General features: G+C 49.4%; 1 protein-coding gene across 6 annotated transcripts in view; it reads right to left on the bottom strand.

Moving 5' to 3' along the window:
* ST6GAL2 (ST6 beta-galactoside alpha-2,6-sialyltransferase 2) overlaps window positions 1-23,098 on the bottom strand; it is a 65,723-nt gene that overhangs the window by 5,244 nt on the left and 37,381 nt on the right. For 4 of the 6 annotated variants that reach the window (XM_079940029.1, XM_079940028.1, XM_079940026.1 and 1 more), the window contains exons 2-5: window positions 21,592-22,515; window positions 14,169-14,266; window positions 12,550-12,651; window positions 10,032-10,206 (exon numbers count right to left, since the gene is read on the bottom strand). In XM_079940029.1, coding sequence (XP_079796155.1) covers window positions 10,032-10,206; window positions 12,550-12,651; window positions 14,169-14,266; window positions 21,592-22,459 — 1,243 coding nt within the window. In that variant the 5' untranslated portion in view covers window positions 22,460-22,515. Of the gene's footprint in view, window positions 1-134; window positions 478-10,031; window positions 10,207-12,549; window positions 12,652-14,168; window positions 14,267-15,066; window positions 22,516-23,098 lie in introns of those variants that run through there. The other 2 variants (XM_079940030.1, XR_013830921.1) reach the window with 2 other exon arrangements.

Here is a 23,098-nt window from a genome sequence, read left to right as displayed (position 1 = left end):
ACCAGACAGCAGAGGATCTGAGGGTTAGGGCTGGGCCTCATCCATCTTTCTGTCACTAGTGGCGAGCACAGTTATCTGGTGGAGAGTTGGGGGCCCGCGCTTGTTGAATGACTATATGACCTGCTTTCTTGCTTTTTTAAAGGTAACGAGGTGGGGGACGTCTTTGAAGGGGCGGGGGCGGAGGGGCACGGCTGGGGCAGGAGATTCCTGCTCTGTGCCCCCTTCCTTGTCGGCTTCACTTTGTGGCTCTAACTTCCAGTGAGGGGCGTGCGTGCGGTTTGGGGGCTGGGGGCGTGTTAAGACGTGATGCTATGAAACATTCACTCGTCCACTTGACCGCTGGGGGCCCAGGAATGTGAGAAGAAAAGACAAAGTGATCAAACTTAAGGAAAGGACGGTCAGCGCCAGATCTGCATCCCCAAGTCAGAATATCATGTACCACCTTCGACATGCAGGTCCAACTAATGTGCAGCAGGACTGTGATATAACAAAGAAACACATGTTATAAAAAAACAGATGCAAAAATAGTTGCTTCAACGGAAAGAGATGGAGATACAGAGTTCAAAATTAATATTAAAATTATTTTTCTCACTGGAACTGTCAATATTAAAGTTGCTTTCTTTTTTTTTAATGTTCAAGATAGCCATAAAACCATATGAGCATTGAGCAGATCTCGTTCTGGGTCTGTACTAAAGAGCTTGCTTTTCCTAGCTCCACCATCATCTTTGTTAACATTCTTTAAACTTAAAAAACATATGGACTTCCCCGGAGATCCAGTGGTTAAGACTCCACGCCTCCAATGAAGGGGGTGTGGGTTCGATCCCTGGGTGGGGAACTAAGATCCCACATGCCGCGTGGTGCAGCCAAAGGGAAAAAAAAAAAAAACACGCCAAGAGGAAAAGAAAAGAAGAAAGTAACGCTTAGCCCTTTTATGAGAGGATATCCCTTGTTATGAGAAACACGTGAAGCCACACAGCTCCTGTTACAGACAAGGCCTCTCTGCAGAGGACGATTGTATTTCTAATTAATCAACTGTGCATGCAGCATGGAAATCCCCACAGCTGGAGAAAGTGCGGCACGAGGGGCCCAGGGGAGCAGTGGGAAGGGCCTGGTGTGCCTGGGGATCCAGAAAGGTCCCCAGGGAGGTGAGGCCTGAAGCCGCAGGGACCATGTTGGGCGGGGCGGGGTGGGGGGAAGAAGAGGATGGGAAGCAGAAAGGACGACAGAGGGGACCCTGGGGTCCTGCTGAGAAGACGTTAGGATGCGCCTTGCGGGCCACGGAGCTGCTGTGGCTCAGAGTAAACCACGCCCCTAACGAGAGACAGATTCTTCAGGTCAAGGGCTAGGAAGTGACGCTGTTCCCAACAGCTGCGTCGAAACTTCAAGCCCCTGCTCAGTCCCCCTCTTCCTCCCAGCTCTGCGGGCTCCCTTCCCCCTCCCGCGTCCGTGGGCCCCGCCCACCGTGACCGTGATCCAGGAGAAGCCAAGAGAGAACCGAGGACCAGCGCCTGCTTCAAGTCACCGAGGGGGTGGGCACCAGCCCAGCCTCGCACAGGCGATAAGATCTCTGCCTCTTTTGTTTTTTTAAATTCTTTTTCAAATTCTTTTCCCACTTAGGTTATTACAGGATACTGAGTAGAGTTCCCTGTGCTCTACAGTCGGTCCTTATTGGTTATCTCTTTTAAATATAGCAGTGTGTACCCGTCAATCCCAAACTCCCGAACTATCCTGCCCCCTCCTTCCCCCCTGGTATCCCTGCTCTGTGTACGTTTCTCTTCATCATCACAAAATCACCCATGAGGAATTGACACAGTGGATGAGAAAGCCACGTGCCCAGAGAATTACATTCGTTTATTCCTGTGACTTTAAACCTTTGATGAGCAAGGCCGCCTCTGCCACGTGTGTCTCTGGGTGAGAGTCACAGGCCTGTGTCTGTGGAGCTGAGGACGCTTCAGTGTTTGCCCATCAGGGCTCGCGCTGGCCGCCCGCCCTCCCTTCCCTTCCCTGGGCGTGGCGTGTGGCCAGCTGTGCCCGAGGAACCACATCAAAGCATCCCAGAATCCTTCATGAAGGATTCATCCCTGAACGTCCTCCCTCCATATATTTATTACAACGGTTTTCCTGCAGCGCAGTGAAGAGGCTTCAAGGGTAACTTTTTTTTTCTTTTTTTAATAAATTTATTTATTTATTTACTTTTGGCTGCGTTGGGTCTTCATTGCTGTGCACAGGCTTTCTCTAGTTGCGAAGAGCGGGGGCTACTCTTCGTTGCAGTGCACAGGCTCTAGGTGCGCCGGCTTCAGTAGTTGTGGCACGTGGGCTCAGTAGCTGTGGTTCGCGGGCTTAGTTGCACCGTGGCATGTGGGATCTTCCCGGACAAGGGCTCGAACCCGTGTCCCCTGCATTGGCAGGCGGATTCTTAACCACTGCGCCACCAGGGAAGTCCCCTTCAAGGGTGTCTTTTGCACAAAAGCTTCTGATAAATGAGCGTGGAACTGTGTCTGGAAACCACACTCCCGTTACTGTCAGCCCAGAACACAGCCTCATCCACGGGGGCTGCGACCTGCGTGCACTAGCCGTCGCCTTTGCAACTCTGGTCTCCCAAGTGGGAGAAGCCACTGTCATTCCTGAGAGACGCTGTTATCCTTCCTCGAAAGCAGTTCTCAGCCTTCAGCGTGAAAGGACGACCTGGCAGCTTGTTAAAATGCAGATTCCCGGGCTTGTCCCCGTCCCTAGAGACCTGGGTTCCCTGGTGTATGTTGGGGTCCAGGAAATGGATTTTTTTTTTTTTTGGCCATGCCTCGTGGCATGTGGGATCTTAGCTCCCCCGACCAGACCAGGGATCGAGCCCATGCCCCCTGCATTGCATTGCAAGGGCGGAGTCTTAACCACTGGACCACCAGGGAACTCCCAAGGAAACGGAATTTTTTTTTGTGGTACGCAGGCCTCTCACTGCTGCGGCCTCTCCCGTTGCGGAGCACAGGCTCTGGACGCGCAGGCTCAGCAGCCATGGCTCACGGGCCCAGCCGCTCCGCGGCACGTCGGATCTTCCCGGACCGGGGCACGAACTGTGCCACCAGGGAAGCCCCGGAAACGGAATTTTTAACAAGCATTCCTAAGCAACCTGTGGTGAAGGGCCATTAAAAAAATTCCCATCCATCACAGACCAATACTTCTGTAAAATACGCGAACAATGAACTACGAGAAGAATGATCACATATTAGGTTGCCATGCTATGTCAAATTGCTATAAAACCTTCCAAATACTTTCAGTTTCTACACTGATCTAGTCGTAGACTAATAACAAACGTTCCTGGACCAGTGCTGGTCTGCTTACCATGCTTGGAGGACCGGGATGGTCTCACACACGTATTCTTTGAAAAACTCTGCTGTAAGGATCCCGGAAGTGTCTCCTTAGTAGCTGACCATTCTGCATGTTAGACAACTAACCTGGAGTTGAACTGCTACTCCCACCCAAGTAAGAAGAAGTCTGAGTAATTTCTCTAGGCGTCCTTGCCATCTACTTGGCCTCAAAGGTCTACTAAGTGCTCGAATCTGGTTACTGTTTTCTGGAAAGTTTTCCAGAGACAACGTTTCCTCTTACTGCTAGTGAACTACTATCAATACATTTTAAATCACGTATTTATTAAATAGACAATATAGATTTTGTCCTATGACTGGGCAAAAAGTTATGGTTTCACTGTGAGTAAATAGGTATATGTTTGCGTTTTCATATATACTTTATATTTTAAAGTGACTACTAGAGCTTCAGAAGTACTGACATTTGCTAGGTAGTGCACAGCCGTCCAAACTGAAGGCTGACAGAGGTTCAGGAAGTGTCTTATTTTGAGTCATCTGTGTGCATCCTCCTGGCTTTTGCATCTCATTTTGTGCTTCCGTATGAACTTGTGGGCTCCTATCACCATTAGCCTTGGTCCAGAGCATCCTAAAATTTAAGTTAGAGCCGAGTCTGCTCTAAGTGATCAAGTGGCGGCCAGCTGCGGTACTGACAGCAGAATCGGCCTGGCAGCACCTTCAAAGGGAAGGGAAATCAGTCTATAGCTCATGGGTCCATGTGAAAGGGGGACAAGGTTTATGGACGCAAAGGTGGAGGATATTTTCTCTTATTTACATTTCTGTGGACGGCGTGGTCATTGCATTTGGCACACGCGTGCTCTGCTTATTAATCTATTAAGGCCGACATCACACATAAACTCGAGTTTAGGTTCAGACTCTGCCATTTAATAAATACTGAAAATCATTATTAAATGTGGTTATATCTGCGCATCACTTTTCCTAGGAGTTAAGAGTACTTAGTCACACACAGAATCCTGAAGATGAAACTTCTTCATGTATTGCAAAGGGGGCCTAGGCAGACCTCAGTGTCAGGAGGGGTGTGACAGTCCTGGCACAGCTCGGGGCATGTATGTGGGGAGGAGAGACTATAGGGTTGGGACCAGACCGGGAGAGACCATAGCTGTCAAGCACGGTTAGAAGCCTCTTCAGTTAAACTCACACGTGTATTCAACTGGGCACAGTGCTGAAAACTGGGAATTTGGAGAAAGTTTCTTTAAGGAAAAAACTAAGTAAATCCAACTAAAGAATGAAACTTTTAAGTTTCACAGTAGGTGGCAAGCTCATAGCCTACAGTTCTTAGGACAACTTGAAGAAAGCGTCTTAACTACCATACTGAGAACAACGTCTGACGTGCTGTGATGTTGGGCCCTGTCATCCACAAGTGACGTCAACACGTGGTCCTCAGATGTTCTCTGAGGTACACTGACAAGGTACCGTGCTGGGAGGCCCCAGCTCACTTCTGGGTTTGATGATTCGCTAGGAGGCCCCACCAGACGCAGCACACAGCCGATGATTTCTTACAGGCCTGCTGTGCCGGACGCACACCAGCATTCCAGACTCTGGAAGGAAGCAGGTGCTGGGCGTGGGCCCACTGCCGCATAAGCATCTGGGCACAGTGACCCACCCTGGCACTTAAGGGGGCCTCCCCAAACCCAGGCTCCCAGATGCCAGCCAAGGGCCAACCCTGCAACCCTGCAGGCAGTCAGGCCTGCCATGGTGGCTCTTTTCTGCACAGATGCCGTTTATACCTGGAAATTCACAGTATCACGTTAGCTCCTAATCATTTCCCCATGCCAAGCCGACACGGGGAATTCACAGCTGGTTATGCTAAAAATGTTTTTTTGTGTGTTTTTCATTTCCTTTCTTAGGACTGCTCAGGATTACCCAGAAAGCGAAATGAATACAGACCATCTAAGGCTGTGCTATTCAGTAAAGGATTTTTTAAACCATCACTTAAGGAACTTTTATGTTACATAATTTTGTTTATGGACTACCAAAAAGTAACTGCTTTCATCACTAATAAAATTTTACTGCTTTCAATGCGGAGCCGGACTTTTTGATGGGCGGATCAATACTGAGACACTTTCTAATGTATTTTTCGAAGCCAATCAAAATGGGTGTGCAGCCAGTGCTTAAAAATCTTTGACCATAATTCAGTTAATGTTAAGTTTTTACAAATGAGGAGGGATTCATTTGAAGAAAAAAAAGTGCAAATTTTCCTGGGCAATTTTGACTCAAGAGGCATTCATTTGCCAAATTATGGGTTTTAAAATATTGTGTAATTCAATGTAATTATCAAACCAACTAAAAAGCATTTCCACTGGTCTTAATAAAATGTCACATGCTATGACTCAGCATAACAAGCAGTATGTACACTCATTTATTTGTCCAAAACCTGGATAAAAAGCAAACTTCCACCCATGTTCAGATGATCACAGATCCTGAATGAATGAGGTTCCCTCTAAAACTCTACTGTGCACATATAGAGATGCCTTTGATATGCGTCAGAGTCCAGCAGAGTTTAATCATTGAGCCTTTTACCTTAATTGTGCTCAAACGAAAATTGTCTTACTTTGCACCTGGCAAAATATTTAAAGTAACAACACCCCAAATCGTTCACGGTAAGAGAATTTTTTCCTTGATGAATGGATCCTTTTAACGTGGAGCAAAATAAGCTATGGATATAAACAGAACCTAATGCAAGTGACGGGAAAAATACTGGCTTTCATCCATTCCAGGTAACACTTGAACATAATCACATGTGAGGTAAACTAGAAATTTCTGAGAATGTCCAATAAAACACTGCAAAATATGCTTCTGAATGAGGGCTGAGGGTGAAAGGTTAAGTGTATCGAATATGCTGATCTAATGGAAATCTAGCAGGTATTCTGTGGTTTCCCCATAAATTCATCATAAGATGGAAAATTATGAGAACTATCTTTAAGGTTATTGAAGGAGCACAAATGACATTTTAAGTGATAATTCCAGAAAATATCTGTAATTAAAAGCTGGTTTGGAAATTTGCATTTCATGGAATAAAATAATTTAAGAAGCATCTACTATATTAAGTAAAGTCATATAATGCGTAAATAATACTGGAAAGCCAAGCTTTTAGCTCATTTATATTGTATTATTCGATCAGGATTCACTGTTTCATGTGAATAGTGAATTTAAATGTAAAACATGTAACTAATAAACTTCCTGATCACCATGTGATCGATTTGACACACTCACAAATATGGATGTTAAGTGGCTTATTAGTTTGGGTTAATGTGTTACTCTTTTGTGTTAACATCTGAGTTTGGATGATATATCGGAAAATTAGAACCCCAAACTCAAAATAAAATGGAAAGGAAAGGAAGTTATGACTGGTTTTTAAGCATATTATTCTTGTGCATGTATTAACTAGGCTGAAATTATAGCGTTTGCATCGGTGAATTCTGGAAACATCACTTATGATATAATCAGTAGAGGCAGGACGAGGCGTTGGTGGTTTGTACAATAAAGGCCTTGTCACCTGTAGGCTAGAGGAGTGCCTTCTCTATGCTGCTGGTCGGGCCGGTGCACCAGGCCCGTCTGCCTGACGACGCTCAGCCCCGAGCCCCGGGGGGTGAAGCTGGGCCTCCTGCTTGGCTGGAGGCCCCACCACCTCAGGTGGCAAAACCATCCGGCCAGGCTGCAGGACCCCAGACGAGCTCACGGACCTTCTAGGACAACATCTGTCTGGATGAGAGCTACACCGCAACAATGGGATTCCAAGGAAACGATTCCCTGTCCTCATGCAGGCCACGGTGCGGTAAAACCCACCTCCTAGTACCAAAGAACGAGAGAAGACCTCCAGTATCCAACTGGGGATGAAAGAGAAATGTCCCTCATGTGTGAACAAGCAGCTCCCAGCGGGCTAAGGGTGAGGGTCCTAACAACGTGAAGGAGTTGCTCCAGAGAAACCGGTCCCACGGAGCATCGAAATCGCCTGGATCCGCGCTACTTCCTTCTAATTTAAAAAATACACGTGCAGTGCCAGAGGGGTAAGAATCCCTTCACTGCTGCTCTGGAGAAGTGGATGGTTCACGGCATACGTCTCTGATGCACTTACTATTGTAAGGCTGTCCTTCTGTGACCCGGAAGGGCAAATATGGCCTCTGGTCAGAATTCAAAGAAAAAGCGGTAAGTCGGCGCTTCCCAACGATGATCGACACGCCATACCCTTTGCTCAGCACTCATACTCCTGGGAGTTTATCTTCAGGAGATCTGATTGATGACAGCAAACATCTTCTATCACGTGTGTCCCCACCCACAGGGCAGTGTCCAGTGGGACCCTGGTACCTTCTCCATGAGCTCCCTTTCATCTTTTTGTGGTCAGCAGGACGCAGCGGTGCTGTCCTTTACAACCTTCCCTGTGGTGGAGACGGTCTCCGTCTACACTGCCTAGGACTGAGCCACCGGGAGCACGTAGCTTTGAGAGTTTGAAATGGGGCTCGTGCACCAAGGAAGAGAAGTTTTCCTTGTATTTAATCCTAATTAACTGAAATCTAAGCAGCCCCCTGTGGCTGGTAGCCGCTATACTGGACAGGATGGTGCTGGAAAATAACGATTGCGAACGGCCCGATAGAAAGGTGGTGTTGTGACTCCCTTTTCTCCCAGGAGCACAGGGACTTTCACACGAGTAAGTGACTCGCCCATGGTTGGAAACCCAGTGACAGCAGAGAAGGACTGTCGCTCAGCCCAGCCGCCACCCCTGCAGTGACATCCGACCGCAGTCCCCTTCATCCCGGAAAAGATGCCACCCAGGCAAGCAGCAGCCCCTGAAAACTCCAAACAAACGCTCAGCAAACAGCTGTGAAAGGAAGCTGTCCACAGGTGGCAGGATTTCTTTCAACACGTGAGGAAATAGTGTTCTCCAGCTGCGACTATGTCAGTGGAAACTTGCAAACTGCAGGTCGACAGTAAGGGTACCTGACAGCCCTCACTGGTCTCCCAAGCTCCTGCTGTAATCAGATATCGGCCACAGGAATTCACGGGGAGGCACGGATGGGAAAGAGGCTTGATCAGGTGGCCGCGTCCTGTTATGCTGTCTCAGCCTCATTCCACCCCCGTTACACGCGCTTCCCGAAGTCCGCAGGAGTCCGTGAAACCGCACAAAAGATACAGCACTTGGGCTTCCCTGGTGGCGCAGTGGTTGAGAGTCCGCCTGCCGATGCAGGGGACGCGGGTTCGTGCCCCGGTCCGGGAGGATCCCACATGCCGTGGAGCGGCTGGGCCCGTGAGCCATAGCCGCTGAGCCTGCGCGTCTGGAGCCTGTGCTCCGCAACGGGAGAGGCCACAACAGTGAGAGGCCCGCGTACCGCAAAAAACAAAACAAAACAAAACAAAAAAAGCTCCAGCACTTAGGGTTTCGCAAAGTGACTTGGAAACAAAGCATCTTGAGGGCACGACATAAAATGGGTGGGAGGAGCTACGCTTGAGGAACACAGCACGCAGCGTCGTTAATCTGTCTCGAATTCTGCGTAAAATATTTCACATTATTATAGTACCTCGAACCCGCTTCAAAACCCGCATGCCTCGCTTCGGATACTCCGGCGCCTTGCATCCCTCACCACCCCGTGTCACCTCCACAAACGCTCCTTTAGTCATGGGGACCTACTGTGCACCCGAGTTAAGGGGCAGGGTGTAAATTCACCGGTTAGGGTGGAGAACATTAGCAGTGGTTTATGGACAAAGTTACTACCCTCTGGTTCCACTGTAGCTTTCATATGGCCAAGGGGATCTAAGACCTCCCTTAATATTACCCTATTCGGGTAAAACCAAGGAAATGTTGGGGCAAGAGGCTGAAACACAGGAAGAGAAGTGGGTTAAGACCACAAACTTGTGGATTGGAGCCTGGCTACAGAAAAATACACAAGAGCCTAGTGTGATGCCCTCGTTACAGGAAGTCCATTCTCAGACTGCAGCTGGCGGGTCTGCTGGAGACAGTGGGACATGGCTCTAGAATCCGGCTACGCAAAGCCCAGACCTACCAGGAAACTTGCAACGTCTGGGGTGTGGTCCTCTGGCCACAAACTCCCATCCTTCATCCGGGCCCACGTCAGCAATGTGCACGCAAGTGGGTGGTAGGTCCCAGGTGGCCCTGGGGTCTCCGGCCCTTGAGTCTCTCGGTGACCCACAGAGAGTCCCCAGGCCTCCACCCTGAGAAACCGCAGCTTCGACTTCCTGTCATTGGAACACTTGCCAGGAGCCCTGAGCTTCCGTGAAGGGTCCAACTCCCGCGAGGCCACCGCCTGCAGGCACACGGTCACCAGTCCAGCTGAGCCGGCCTCCCAGCTGTCCCCGCCGAGGGGCCAGGCAGGGGAGTGAGGCCACCCCATGACACAGCTGAATACCTGCAAGTGACCCCACGAGGCCTGTGGAACGAAGGGGTCACCCAGCCGGGCCCATCCTGACCCACCCGTCACGAAGGAAGGTAAAGCAGTCCTCGTTTCACCCTTGGAAATGTTGGGCTGGGGCGCGTGTTACAACCCACTGGGAACTGGGACAGTGTCTTTGCGCTGTTTTCAGTTCATCTGTTTTCCCTGTAAAGCCACCTTGTAGGCGCTCTTATCATCTAACATGAATGTATACTTGTTAACCCCTAAGCCTCACCCCGCTGCCCAGCCATCCCACCTTCCGGCATCCACCTACCAAGGAAGCCCGAGGACGGCGGGTTCGGCTGGATCTTCTCCTTCGTGTTCTCCTGGATGATGTCCCAAAGCTGCCAGATAAACTTGGGGTGGAGAATGTAAAACGGTTGGTTTGGGTTTCTCTGCCGGTGCTGAACATACGGAGTGAACAGGTTGTAATCCGGCTTCTTGTACCACTAAGAGGAAAAAATAACAGAGGACCACGCCGTGAAAAGCCGGGCAGCGCCCACGTCGCGGGGTATTTAGAGGCTGAGGGGCCGGGCTGGGAGGGGATGCGGACCCCCTCTTCTGCAGGCATTTCCACACTGGATGAGGGGGTGAGTACAGAGGTGAGGTCTAGCCTGGGGGACTGGTGCCTTATTCTTTAGTAAAATGAGGGAGAAGGGCTAGGGCGGGGTCACTGGACTTTCCTGGAAAGGGCCAGATAGTAAACACATCAGGGTTTTGGAGCCATAGAGTCTCTGCTGCTACTACTGGGCTCTGCTGTGTATTTACTTGGAAAGCAGCCACCGAGGGTACAAGATGAATGGGCGAGGCCGTGTTCCAATAAAACTTTATTTACAAAAACAGGGGCACACCCCCCAAAAAAAGAAGAAAATAAAAAAAAAAAAAAAAAGGAAGGAAAAAAAGAAACAAAAAAACATGGCCGGATGGCCCATGGCCATAGTTTCAATCGCTGTGTTTCAGAAATATGTTTTCCCAATCTAATCTCTAGCGCAGAAAGATGTCAGTAATTGCCTGGGTCTCGGGTCGGGTCTGGGAGACGGATGGGTGGGCGCAGGGGACGCTGCAGCAGCAGAAAGATTCTGTTCCTTAATTGTGGTGCTGGATACAGGACTGTATACACTTGCTACTACCCATCAAAATGTGCACTTACATCGGTTACACAAAAATTACTGTAAGGAAAAAGTAAACAATAAGGTTGATTTAAAAAACAAGGCTTCAGAAGTGTCTCAGACGCCACCGAGAAATGGGGTTTGGAGGTGTGTGGGGAGAGGCTCAGCTCACGGGGCTCTGACAGTCCTTTCAAACAGACACCTCGGGCAAAGATGGGCTTGGATGAAGACCGCAAGGCACAGCCCCTGGTTGAATGGGGTCTGTGGCTTTAAAAATTTTGACAAGGATGGGCCAGATCATCTTTAGTGCACTGTGCCCCCAAACCCCGGGGCAGGGAGAGGGAAAGCAGGGGCCAGCAGCCACAGCCTCTCGTGGGTCCACCAACAGCAAGAAAGCTGTCAGAACTTAAAACCACAGAACCTCAGGCTGGAAGGAAGCTGACAAGTGCAAACACCCACTTGATGCCGGTTCTCAGTAGACGGTGTGTAGGAGAATCAACCAGAGAGCACTCTCGGAAACACACGTGGGGGCCTTCCCTGGTGGCGCAGTGCTGAAGACTCCGTGCTCCCAATGCAGAGGCCCCGGGTTCGATCCCTGGTCGGGGAACTAGATCCCACATGCATGCTGCAACTAAGAGTTCGCATGCGACAACTAAGGAGCCCGCCTGCTGCAACAAAGACCCAGTGCAACCAAATGAATAAATAAATATTTAAAAAAAAAACCAAAAACCCCACACATGGAGGCTGGATATGCCTGGATTCCTGGGAAATGGGCTCTGACGGATACTCTGAACAGTGATGATGCTGATGTGAACCCCTGGCTGAGAAGAGTCATAATCACGCCAGGTATGTGTCCAGCCTCTGTCTTAGGCTGCATGGTGACAGAATGCTCCTTCCAGAGGGACCATCGACTGTGGGAAGCTCTCCTGGATAGGTACCCCCTGGTGGGGTGAGCTCTGTTCCCACATTCATCTTAGGAAGCTGGCATCCTCTCGGGTCACGGCAGAACGAGTCCACAGACACTGGCACAGCTGACAGCCTCGCTCACGGGGCTAAACTAACCGATCTTCCCAGCCCCCTTTCAGAACAAGTGCGCTGGCTCTCCACGCCAGGTTCCACCAAAAGTAGAGAGGCCGTGAATGTATCGATAACTTGCTTATATGTTGATGGCTAGTAATAGCCTTCTTTACACTGTATCGTATAAGATTAAAAAGATATGGAGGCAGAAGCCAAGAGGGGCACACTCAGGAAAAGCCTGTGACACGTTCCATTTCAATAATAAGGATTCGCAAAGGTTAGCCTTTCTTGCCAAGAACTTCCCATGTATTTCAAAAGGTCTTGTAACTACTTGAAAGGTGATGTAACCATCTCACAATGGAAAAATTCGGAGTTTAAGCAGCCCAAGCTCTGGTGTCGCTAGGACTTTCTGAACATCTAGACATTGTACATTTGTTTTTGTTTTTTAAATCCTCCAGAAAAACACTTTAGCATCAGAGGGACTTCGCTCAGCAAGGGTGCTACTGCAACCGGGACTCAAACCGTGTGAACATATGTGAATTTAATTCGCACCCACAATTGGTTTCATTCTGCCCGTCAAAGTTTAATCCCTGACTTACTCCCATTATGTATCGGTCAAAGGCGCTGTCTGACCCTCAAGGGTGGGGGCACCAAGGAAGTACTCACCAGGTGAAGATTTGCAGAATACGGAGCTGGGTCCCAGGCCACCAAGATGACATCTTTATACAATGAACTGTCAATGAAGTGATGCCTGGGGTTGGTCAGAATCTGCAAATACGTAGCAGAATCATTTCAAAACGAGGCTTTGGGCCTTCACAATTACATTTTAAAAAGAGGCAAAAATGTTAAAAAGGAGTTTTGGAGCAAGAAAAAACAAATGTTCCTCAGACTTTCTGGGGGAGGGAGAGAGGCAGGCTTTACATGCTAAGGCACTCAGGAGATATTTAGACAAAGGAGGGCTTTCTTTTTTAAGAAACGAACCAGGGATTTCCCTGGCGGTCCAGTGGTCAGGATTCTGGGCCTTCACTGCCGAGGGCCTGGGTTCAATCCCTGGCCGGGGAACTAAGATCAGCGCCACCGAAAAAAGCAGCAGCCCTGGAGTCACCTAGAGGCCCCAGCTCCCGATGCAGCTCCCGGCTGAGTAGCCCCCGCCAACGACAGCTGCAGGCCTGGAAGGCCTACCGACTGCCAACCTCAGGACAAACTGGGCCCAGAGGCCAGGAGACTGACTGTCCCTGCTCTGGGGCCCTCTCTGGTCCTGAGTGAGTCCTTCAGTCTCACCTGCCAATCAGCTTTTGTCAACTATAGTCTGGGGGGAAAAGGATGCATTTGACTTGCTTCCTTTTTAAGATGGAATTTTCCCACACTGTTTGAGATGCCCTCTTTTGCTTCGCATTTGAGTATCTCTGAAGTTAGGGAGTATATCACAAGGGACCTGTATTTTAGTATCTCTGAAGTTAGGGAGTATCTCACAAGGGACCTGTATTTTAGTATCTCTGAAGTTAGGGAGTATCTCACAAGGGACCTGTATTTTAATATCTCTGAAGTTAGGGAGTATCTCACAAGGGACCTGTATTTTAGTATCTCTGAAGTTAGGGAGTATCTCACAAGGGACCTGTATTTTAATTTGCTGGGGCTTATCTTCCCCTGTCTTAAAAGCTGTTATCAGACAGATGAGGAATCTTCAATCAGTGGCGTCTCTGAATTCAGGAAACCGGGGCCTGTTTCTCACCTCTGTAGGCTGTGAGCCCAGAGCCCGACGAAGAAAGCTGATCTTTGGTTCTGCAACAAACGCACCCTAAATCGCTCATCACCCCATTTTTTTAATACCGTTTGAAACTCTAGAAATTGTGGTTTGTTCTGAGGCTAATTTTGCTATGAATTTTGGAAAACATTGAGAACATACAAAAAAGAGATATTTTCCTTTTTAAAATGTTCAATAACAAAGTAAAGTTTCTGAGCTGTTCTTCTGACCCTTGAATTCTGTTCCTTTGCTTTTCTCCCCTCCATCCCCATGATTTACTCCGTTTACCTTTCTTTTCCTCAGTTCACAAAATGCAATATGCATATATTTGTACCTCTACTCTGATTTTTCCTTTTGATCTTATTTACTCTTTTTTGCTACTCACAGCACACACGAATTCCCATTTCTCTGCATTTTTCCTAATTCTTTATAATTACAAGACTTTTAGAAATAAGCAAGGTCGTGGTCATGGATAACTGGGTGATTTCTCTTCATTCACCCACTTAAGCTACTTACCTATAAAACAGTCCACCCATCTTACCTGGGAATTAATGATGCGGACGGTGGTTTTATTTCCAACATCCTTCTCGTAGCCACGTGTAGGAGCAGAGTTAAATCTCAAAACTGCATCGTGGGAATCTGAGGGCACATAAGTGACAAACTTACTTCTTTTTTTCCCTCTGCATAAAAATCAGCATATAATCTAGGAAAATATCTTAAAGCAAACCTTTCAATACCTGAAGCTAACTAGACCCCAGCAAGATTCAGATACCCACACACACCCTGTTTGGCATCCTATTTACTTAGGATGAGATCCTGGCTGGGGGCAAATAAACATAAAAACACATCAATCCATTACAAGTGGCCCTATATCCTCTAAGTTATATTTAGATACTTGGTATGTGCTCACGGTCTTTAAAGACATGCTTTACACAGGAAATTTCGAGACGTGTGTGTATCTAGACTGCTTTGTGGAGTCTAATGTGTCTCCCAGAAACAGGGCTGAAAGCAGAGTTAATCAGCGATAGGGAATTTCTATGCGATTTCTTCAGCTTCAAAAACCCCGTGCACGTTCCTAATTTAACTTGGAGCAAACAACAAGGCCCGTCTGTGAGAGAGTGAGAAGTGAGATCACGTATCTCTGATTCGTCAAACACCCAAAGCAGCGGTTCTCACTTTTTGGTCTCTGGACGCCTTTACACTCTTGAAAATTACTGACAACCCAGAGGCCTTTTGCTTATCTGGATTACAGATTTCAGAATATATCACATTAGTGAGTAAAATAGAAAACTTGTAAATGTTTATTTATTAATTTATCTGTAAAATACATTTTTATGAGAAATAACTACATTTCGAAAAATAGTGAGAAGGGCGCTGTTTTAAATGTCTGCAAATCTCTTTAACGCCTGGCTTTTTAGAAGATAGTTGGTTTCATATACCTGTTTCTCTATTCAATCTGCTGCAATATATTGCTTTAGTTGAAGTATATGAAGACTCAAGATATATCGTTGGTGGGAGTATTTCAAGAGTCTTTCCAGATGACTAGGAATATTCTCCTCTGATACTTCATCGTAACTCCACAAGAGCTAGTTTCTGAAAGGTTAGTGGCAGTGTGGAATGTGAAACAGTATCAATTTTTGTGCTGTTACATTAAAATCCACTAGTTAATCTTGCTCTTAAAATGGATGATTCATCAAAAAAAAAAAAAAACAAAACAAAAAACGACCCAGTCAAAAAATGGGCAGAAGATCTAAACAGACATTTCTCTAAAGAAGACATACAGATGGCCAACAGGCACATGAAAAGATGCTCAACAGTTGCTAATGGAGAAATGCAAATCAAAAGTACAATGAGGTACCACTCATACAGGCCAGAATGGCCATTATGCAAACGTCTACAAATAAGAACTTCCCTGGTGGTCCAGGGGTTAAGACTCTGTGCTTCCACTGCAGGGGGTGCAGGTTCGATCCCTGGTCAGGGAGCTAAGATCCCACATGCTGCACAGTGCAGCACGGCCAAAAGTTAAAAAAAGAAAAGTTTACAAGTAATAAATGCTGAGAGGGTGTGGAGTAAAGGGAACCCTCCTACACTGTTTGGTGGGAACGTTAAGTCGGTGCAGCCACTATGGAAAACAGTATGCAGGTTCGTTAAAAAACTAAAAATAGAGTTGCCATCTGATCCAGCAATCCCACTCCTGGCCATTTAGTTGGAAAAGACAAAACTCTAATTCAAAAAGACACACGCACCCCAATGTTCACAGCAGCACTATTCACAATAGCCAAGACATGGAAGCAACCTAAATGTCCATCGGCAGATGAATGGATAAAGACGATGTCACACATATATACAATGGAACACTACTCAGCCATAAAAAGAGTGAAATGATGCCATTTGCAGCAACATGGATGGACCTAGAGATGATCACACTAAGTAAAGTAAGTCAGACAGAGAAAGACAAATATATGATATCACTTATATGTGGAATCTTTAAAAATGATACAAATTAACTTACAAAACAGAAATAGACCCACAGACAGAAAACAAACTTATGGTTACCAAAGGGGGAACGGGTGGGGGAGGGATAAATTAGGAGTTTGGGATGAACATATACACACTACTATATATAAAATAGGTAACCAACCAGGACCTACTGCATAGCACAGGGAACTATATTCAATATCTTGTAATAACCTATAATGGAAAAGAATCTGAAAAAGAATATATATATATGTATGTGTAACTGAATCACTTTGCTGTACAGCAGAAACTAACACAACATTGTAAATCAACTATTGCGTTGGCCAAAAATTTCCGTAAGATGTTATGGAAAAACCCGAACGAACTTTTTGGCCAACCCAATATATTTCAATTAAAAAGATAAAGGATGATTCATCCATGTGTATTTTGTAACACTGTGCAGCGGTCATTTGGAAGCTATCAGTTCAGTAAGTAATGCCGATCTTTCAACTACTGAAGCATTTCATTATAAAGTATCAAATATCATTAATGTCGCCACGGATCTCATCACTTTTTAAGTTTGGGAAGCCTCCAAGCTCAGGGTTGAAAGCTTTAATTTTATCACTGGCAACAAACACTGTCAGTTATTTTCCTGAAAGTCGAGGCTTCCTTCCTTCCTTTTTGAGAAAACGCCTCTGCCAAATGCCTAAGTCTAATTTAAGTGCGTCCATCAGTCAGTCTGTTTCAAGTATGGTTGTGTTTTGTGACAGAAGCGCCTAGTGCCACTCACAGCTCAATCACATCGGTGCCCTTCCGTCGGGGGTTGGTTGGCAGAAATGCTTTCATGTTATTTCCCATTTGGTCTTAAAAACACATGTACTTCAAAGGCTGAACTCTCATCAAACTAACCATTTGTACTGCTTCATTAAGGACATCCATACGTGGAGCTGGCATGCTTTGCTCTCACTGCTAAGCTTGGCAGGAAAACATCCCGTGAGGACTAGTATAGTGGGTACCACTGCCTCGATCTGTGCTAAGAAGCAGTTTTATCCACTGTTGCTCCTGCATCATCCGTTCCGATGTCAACAGTTAAAAAGACCTCCGAGTACTATGATGAGAATTGTTCTCACCTTCTGAGCCCCCGAAAGGCCAGACACTATGTGACCTGCTCACCTGGGGCAACTCTCCCATAGGCAAGGAGTGAGGGGGGCCTCCCGGCACTCAGAGGTAACCAGGATAGTACCAGGGCAGGAAGCAGGATGCTGGCACTGCTGGACCAGTGCTCCCACTGAACCACGCCACCCTTAGATACAGCCTCCGTCTAGAGGTAAGGTGAACAAACTGAGGTTGCCAAGCAGTGGGTGCATTTCTAATTGATTACGTAGAAATTCCTAATGAATCGTATCACCCCGGACAATGTCCCAGCTTTTAAAAGCTGGTGTTCTACACCGAGGTGTGTTTTAAGCCTTAGAACAACTTGACAAAGGACAGGGCGCAGAAAGGTAATCTAGGTTCACTCCTTTGGAAGTCGCATGAGGCTGAAGAGTTAAAAGGTCAGTTTCATGGAGGACACAGAGAGGTAGGTAGGGACGGGGCTGCTGTGGACGAGACTGAACTTCCCCCAGCTGGCCGGGAGAAGGAGGGACCAGGATGGGAGGGGGCGTGTGGGGACGACGAGCTGAGAGAGCCCGTCACATGGACACATTCGTAAATGTGCACCTGGGCGTGCTTCTCCCAGGTAACCACCTGCGAAACTAAGCTGTCCGTTCACATTTAGAGAGGGAGGAATGATCAGCCAGCCAGCACAGGGGAAGAAAGCAAAGCGTCATTTTTGGAGACGGCATCTCCAGGCTAGAGCCATTTCCCGTTGACCTTGAGAGCAGAGCCAGGCTAAGAGCATCATTGAGGAAAGATGAAAACCCTGCAAGGAGCAGCCAGCCAGAAGGCACAGCAGCACGAAATCCCTGCCCAGCCCTGGGCACTGCGTCCCCACCGCTCCCTTCCCTTCCCGAGCGCAGGAATCTGCAAGGGCAGCCAGCGCCTTGTCTTTGGGGAACGGGGAATGGCCTGCCCAAGAGATGATTCTCCTCTCCCCCAAACCCACCGCCCTGGTCTGTCTCACCTCACTGGGGCTCCTGCAACGTGCTTACTCCAATCTAGGCTCTGGAACAATCTTTCCAAAATGAAACACTGACCCATCACTCCTCTGCTTCAAAGATTTCAGTACCTCTGCACCGCGAGGCCAAGGGGCCAGAGCTGGAGTTTCGGGGACCCAGACTGGAGTTCAAATCCGGCTCTACCCTCTGTGTCTCTGGGTACCTTGGTTTCCTTACCCATAGAACAGGAATAATCGTGTCTGTCACTTGGCATCGCAAGGCTTGTTCATAGATAAAAGCACTGAGGATGAGAACTTCCCTGCAGTAAACACCCTCTAAGTGCTATCTATTATTACAATCATTATGAGAAGTCTAATTTCTGGGGAATGACATCCAAGAGCATGAAGTGGCTGACCTCCTGCCCACCCGTCCAACTTACCTGTCTGCTCTCTACCCCCAGCCCATAGTGGTCCCCAGCCCTTATCACCCACACACTGTGCTGTTTCATCCAACTGCTCTGCTGGCCTTTGGCCTGGATTCCCCTCCTCAGACGTCTGCCCTCGCGGTGGGGTGGGATTCCGCGGTCATGTCTTCCCTGTCTGTCTGCGCATCTTTCTGTCCTTCTAACCGTGATATTGGAATTGTCTGTTTACAGTCTGTCTTTCCCACTAGCAAGCAGAGGATCTGAGGGTTAGGGATGGGCCTCATCCATCTTTCTATCACTAGTGGCGAGCACAGTATCTGGTGGAGAGTTGGGGACCCATGCTTGTTGAATGACTATGTGATCTGCTTTCTTGCTTTTTTAAGGTAACAGGACGCCAAATCCCAAGCTCGCTACGGGAAGATGCCCCCTCCCTACACAGCCTCCTCCCTACCCTCCCATTTCCCATACACTTCCCAGAATCCTAGTTTCAGGTAACAGATCCTGACCTCCCATTCAAGGTGACAGCTGTAAGTTCAGAGTACTTTTCTCATCTGCAGTGTGTTTCCACGGGATTGCTGCTACTGATCTCACTACCAAATTATTATTATTTACAGGAATGGCTGAAAAAAGACCATCTCACCACTCTAGAAAAGAATGTTTCATGTTTCCAAAACAGTTCAGTTTGCTTTCCAATAACATATTCAAAGTGGAGGTGTTTAAACAATTACAACGTATGACTCAGTCTAACAGGACTGGGAAACAGGACGGCACTGCCCAGGCAGCAGCCAGCAGAGCCACTTGCAACCCTGGCGCTTCCCTCGTCCCCTGGCAGGAGGGGGGGGCAGGGGCTGAGCCCTCAGGCAGGGAGGGTAGGGGGGGCAGATGGGGCAACCCGCAGGAACTTTTCTAGCTCTGCCCTCAGTTTTTCATAAAACCACGACCTCGTGCAAGACTTCTAATCTTCACTTAGCCGATTCACAAGTAGATGCTTAGGGATGAAGACAGAGTTAGCTAAATAGTACAGCATGCCCGCTTCCGAGTTTCCTGAAGGACTCTGCTCTGTGAATTTGTTCTCACTAGGAGAGGTGTTAACAACTGTGTGTTGATAAGCCTCTGCATGTTCAGGGGAGTCGGAAGGAGAAATGTCAGCACATGGCAGGCACAAGGGCTGATGCTGAGAGATGCCAGCTTCTAAAAAAGCGAGACTTCTTGTCTTTACGGGTTGAACTGTGTTACGTTACATACTCTTAAAAAGGTATCGATGGCTATAAAATTGGACTCAAAGGAACTGAGGCAAAACAATAGAGAATTTAAAAAATTTTCTGAGTGTGTTTGTTCTTCAGTTACCTTTCTACGATTCTAATCGTGAACCTCTGTATAAGTGCAGACGCTATCAATTAAATGCGGATACTAGAAACTAACAAAGATAACTGACGTGTCATGTTCCCCAGAAATGGGGAACTCCCAGTCTCTTTCACACTCTCTTCCAAATTCTGAATAGAGGAGAGTTTACAAGACTCCGGTCAGGGGTATTTACAGCAGAATAAAGAGCAAGGGAATTCTCCCAGGCAGGTGAGTGCAAGGCAATGTGCAGCTATGATGCAGTGGGGCTTCAAGCAAAGCAAAAAAAAAAAAAAAAAATCCCAAAGCAAGTCACCACCTGCTCTAAAGCTGCTTAAATTCCTTCTGCCATGATTAATCATGGTCTTCGAAAACCAGGGAGAAGTGTGGCTTTACTTGGCCCTGGGGGCCTCTGAACCAATGCTCCTTCCTAATTGGTAGCAGCCGCGACTCGGCTTGGCCGCAAGCTTGTGTGACACACACACAGCGTGATTACGAGTCTACTTCACGTCAGCTCGGGGACACTGACACCCCAGGCTGCGAGTCCAGACCTGGGCCTTGTTTTTCCAACTTCTTAAAAATTTCACATTCAGCCTCATTCCCAAGAGCCAGTGGGAGGAGGTCTGGGCTGTGCAACCTGATGATAAGGGTGTCGCCCCATCTCAAGACGGCTCTGGAGTATCGGCTATTCCTCGAGGACACGGAACAACGATTCCTTTCTACCAAGTGGGCAGTGCCCCCTGAAGGTCACGTCCAGGTCAGCCACCTGTGAGGATGTGTGAGGGCAGCACCAGGGCGGGCTGGGCACTGAGGGGACTCAGGGGCATTAGGCTAGACTGCAGGTTCCCGGGGAAGCAGGGGCCCTCCCGAGCTGCCAGCCCCGCAGATGTGGGGCTTCAGGCAGCAACATCAACTCTCATCTGCATCTCCAGCCAGCCTGCCTTCCTGCCCTGCAGACTTCAGATCTGCCAGCCGCTAGGACGGCAGGGGCAAGGCCTTAAAATAAATCTTTCTCTCTACACGTATCCCACCGGTCTGTTTCCCTCGAGAGGCCAGACTAACAGGGGTGTTCTCCAGGGCTCAGGAATGGATTTGAAGACAGTACAGAAGGGAAGATGGAAGCCCAGGCTGCAGCTGGGGCCCAGAGGCTGGGTGTGTGCCAACCTTGGAGGTGACGGTGCCCACCAGATCAATGCTCTCACCAGCTGTCGGGCTCTCCGCAGAGCCCAGGGACAGGGATTTAGTCCTTGAACGAGTGACAATTATCATCCTGCAAACTCCTGTTTGGAGCTGCCCCCTAAGGCTCGTCGCCCGGTGGGGTTTCCCCTGCGCTCCTTCCTGCTCCTGCCACATTAAGGGGTCATCAGGGGTGCAGGCTCGGCTGGGAGCTGTCAGTGCACAACGTGGGCTCTGCAGGAGGTGGGTCCTGAGACCGGGCCGGTGAGAGGGCCGCGGGCTTCCCTTTCCCGGGCCCCCAGCTCCTGGGAGGATGCCCGTCTCTGCTCTGAGTCTCTGCAAAGGAGACCTCTGCTGGGATTCCACCCGCCGGGGGTCATTCAGTCCCAGGGAAGGAAGAAGACCTAAGACTTTCCGGAAACACAGCGCAGGAGCGGCCACCCTGGGGGCGGGGGGCCGCGGGGACCCACCTATCTCTTCGCCCAGGGACGAGTTGAGGATGGCGCCGGCCGACGTGACCACGGCGCAGGTCCGGAGCCCGCGCGGGAGCAGCCGGCCGAGCGGCACGGCGGGGACCAGGGCGCGCCAGCCGAGCGCCGAGAAGGGCGGCTCGCTGCCATCCAGGGTGCGCACCCGCACGCGGCCCCGCAGGGCGCACAGCAGCTCCGCGCGGCTCCGCCCGGCCGCCCGGCGCCCCCGGAAGTTCACGCCGTGCTTGTTGGCGCGCAGGTAGGCGCCCATGGCCTTCTGCAGGCGCGGGTGCAGCATCCGCGCCGACGCGTCGCCCTTCCAGAGCCGGCGCAGGAGCGCCCGGGACGTGGACGAGTACAGTCGCTGCCCGTCCTCGCCCACCCCGGGCGCCGCGCTCCGGCTCTGCCTCCGGGCCCCTCGCTTCGCCCACCGCCCCCGGGCGCGGCGCGCTAACAGAGCTCCCTCCGGGCCCCCCGACGTGCCCGGAGCGGTGTCCTCCGGCGGCAAAGCGCTTTGCGATGTTCTCCCCGTCTGGGGCGAAAGGAAGTCGTCTTCATTTTCAAAGCCGTCTGGGGCCCACGCCCGCAGGTCGCCTGGCCCCGCGTGCAGGGGGCCATACGGGTGTCTGCGGGGCAGCCCCCTGCGAGCGTCCGCGCCCTCGGGCAGGCCCTCCGAGGCGCCCATGATGGCCCGCTGCCTTCCCTGCGCGGGCAGCAGCCTCCTGGTCTCCAGGAAGGAGAAGGAGCTGGGCGCGGGCTGGGCAGGGTTGCTGTCGGTGAAGTACAGGAAGATCGCCAGAAAGAGGAGACCCCAAGCGAATATCCCGCAGAGCATTCCTTGTCTCCATTGCTTCAAGTGTGGTTTCATGGCAGGTCTGCGGGGTCAGCACCTGGAGTCCCGAGGCGGCGGGAGGCGGGATGGACCTGAAAAACAGCCGGGTGTCACGGTGAGGCGCGCGGGACAGCGCTGGGGACAGTCTCTTTAGAGGGTCTCAGGAGGGTTAGAAGGGGCATCAGAATCCAGGGTCATCCGGAGCTTCGGCCACATTCGGGGGTCACACGCCCCCCACCCTCACATCTGCAAGACAAAGGGTCCCACTGAGGCAGGACGTAGATGCCGCCCCCCAAGGTAAGCAAGTGATTTGTCCCCTGGGGCCCGATACTCCCAGACGAGAATAGCAGGACAATCGAGACAGGAGGCTGGGCCCTGCCCAGAGAGAAGGGAAGAGACCACAGATTCCTCATTCTGGAAGTCAGGAGACCTCCCTGATTAGAAAGCTCCTTGGAGGTCAAAAAGGGAGTGATGTCAAGTCTACCCATAGGCCTCTCCACTAGAATCCATCTCGGCTAAGAGATGCACACACACACACACACGGGGAGGACCCTGAGATAAACCAGATACGGACTCAGAGCCAGGCAAAGCAAGATGACCGGCCAAAGGAAACCCGGAAGAAATGCCCCATGTGAGTGATTCCAACTGCCACGAGGGCACGACTCTCTCTCTGAG

Source organism: Stenella coeruleoalba, assembly GCF_951394435.1.
Source record: "Stenella coeruleoalba genome assembly, chromosome: 13".
NCBI classification, from domain to species: domain Eukaryota; kingdom Metazoa; phylum Chordata; class Mammalia; order Artiodactyla; family Delphinidae; genus Stenella; species Stenella coeruleoalba.
The sequence above is the reverse complement of the archived record's forward strand: the minus strand, read 5'-3'. Positions and strand labels throughout refer to the sequence as shown.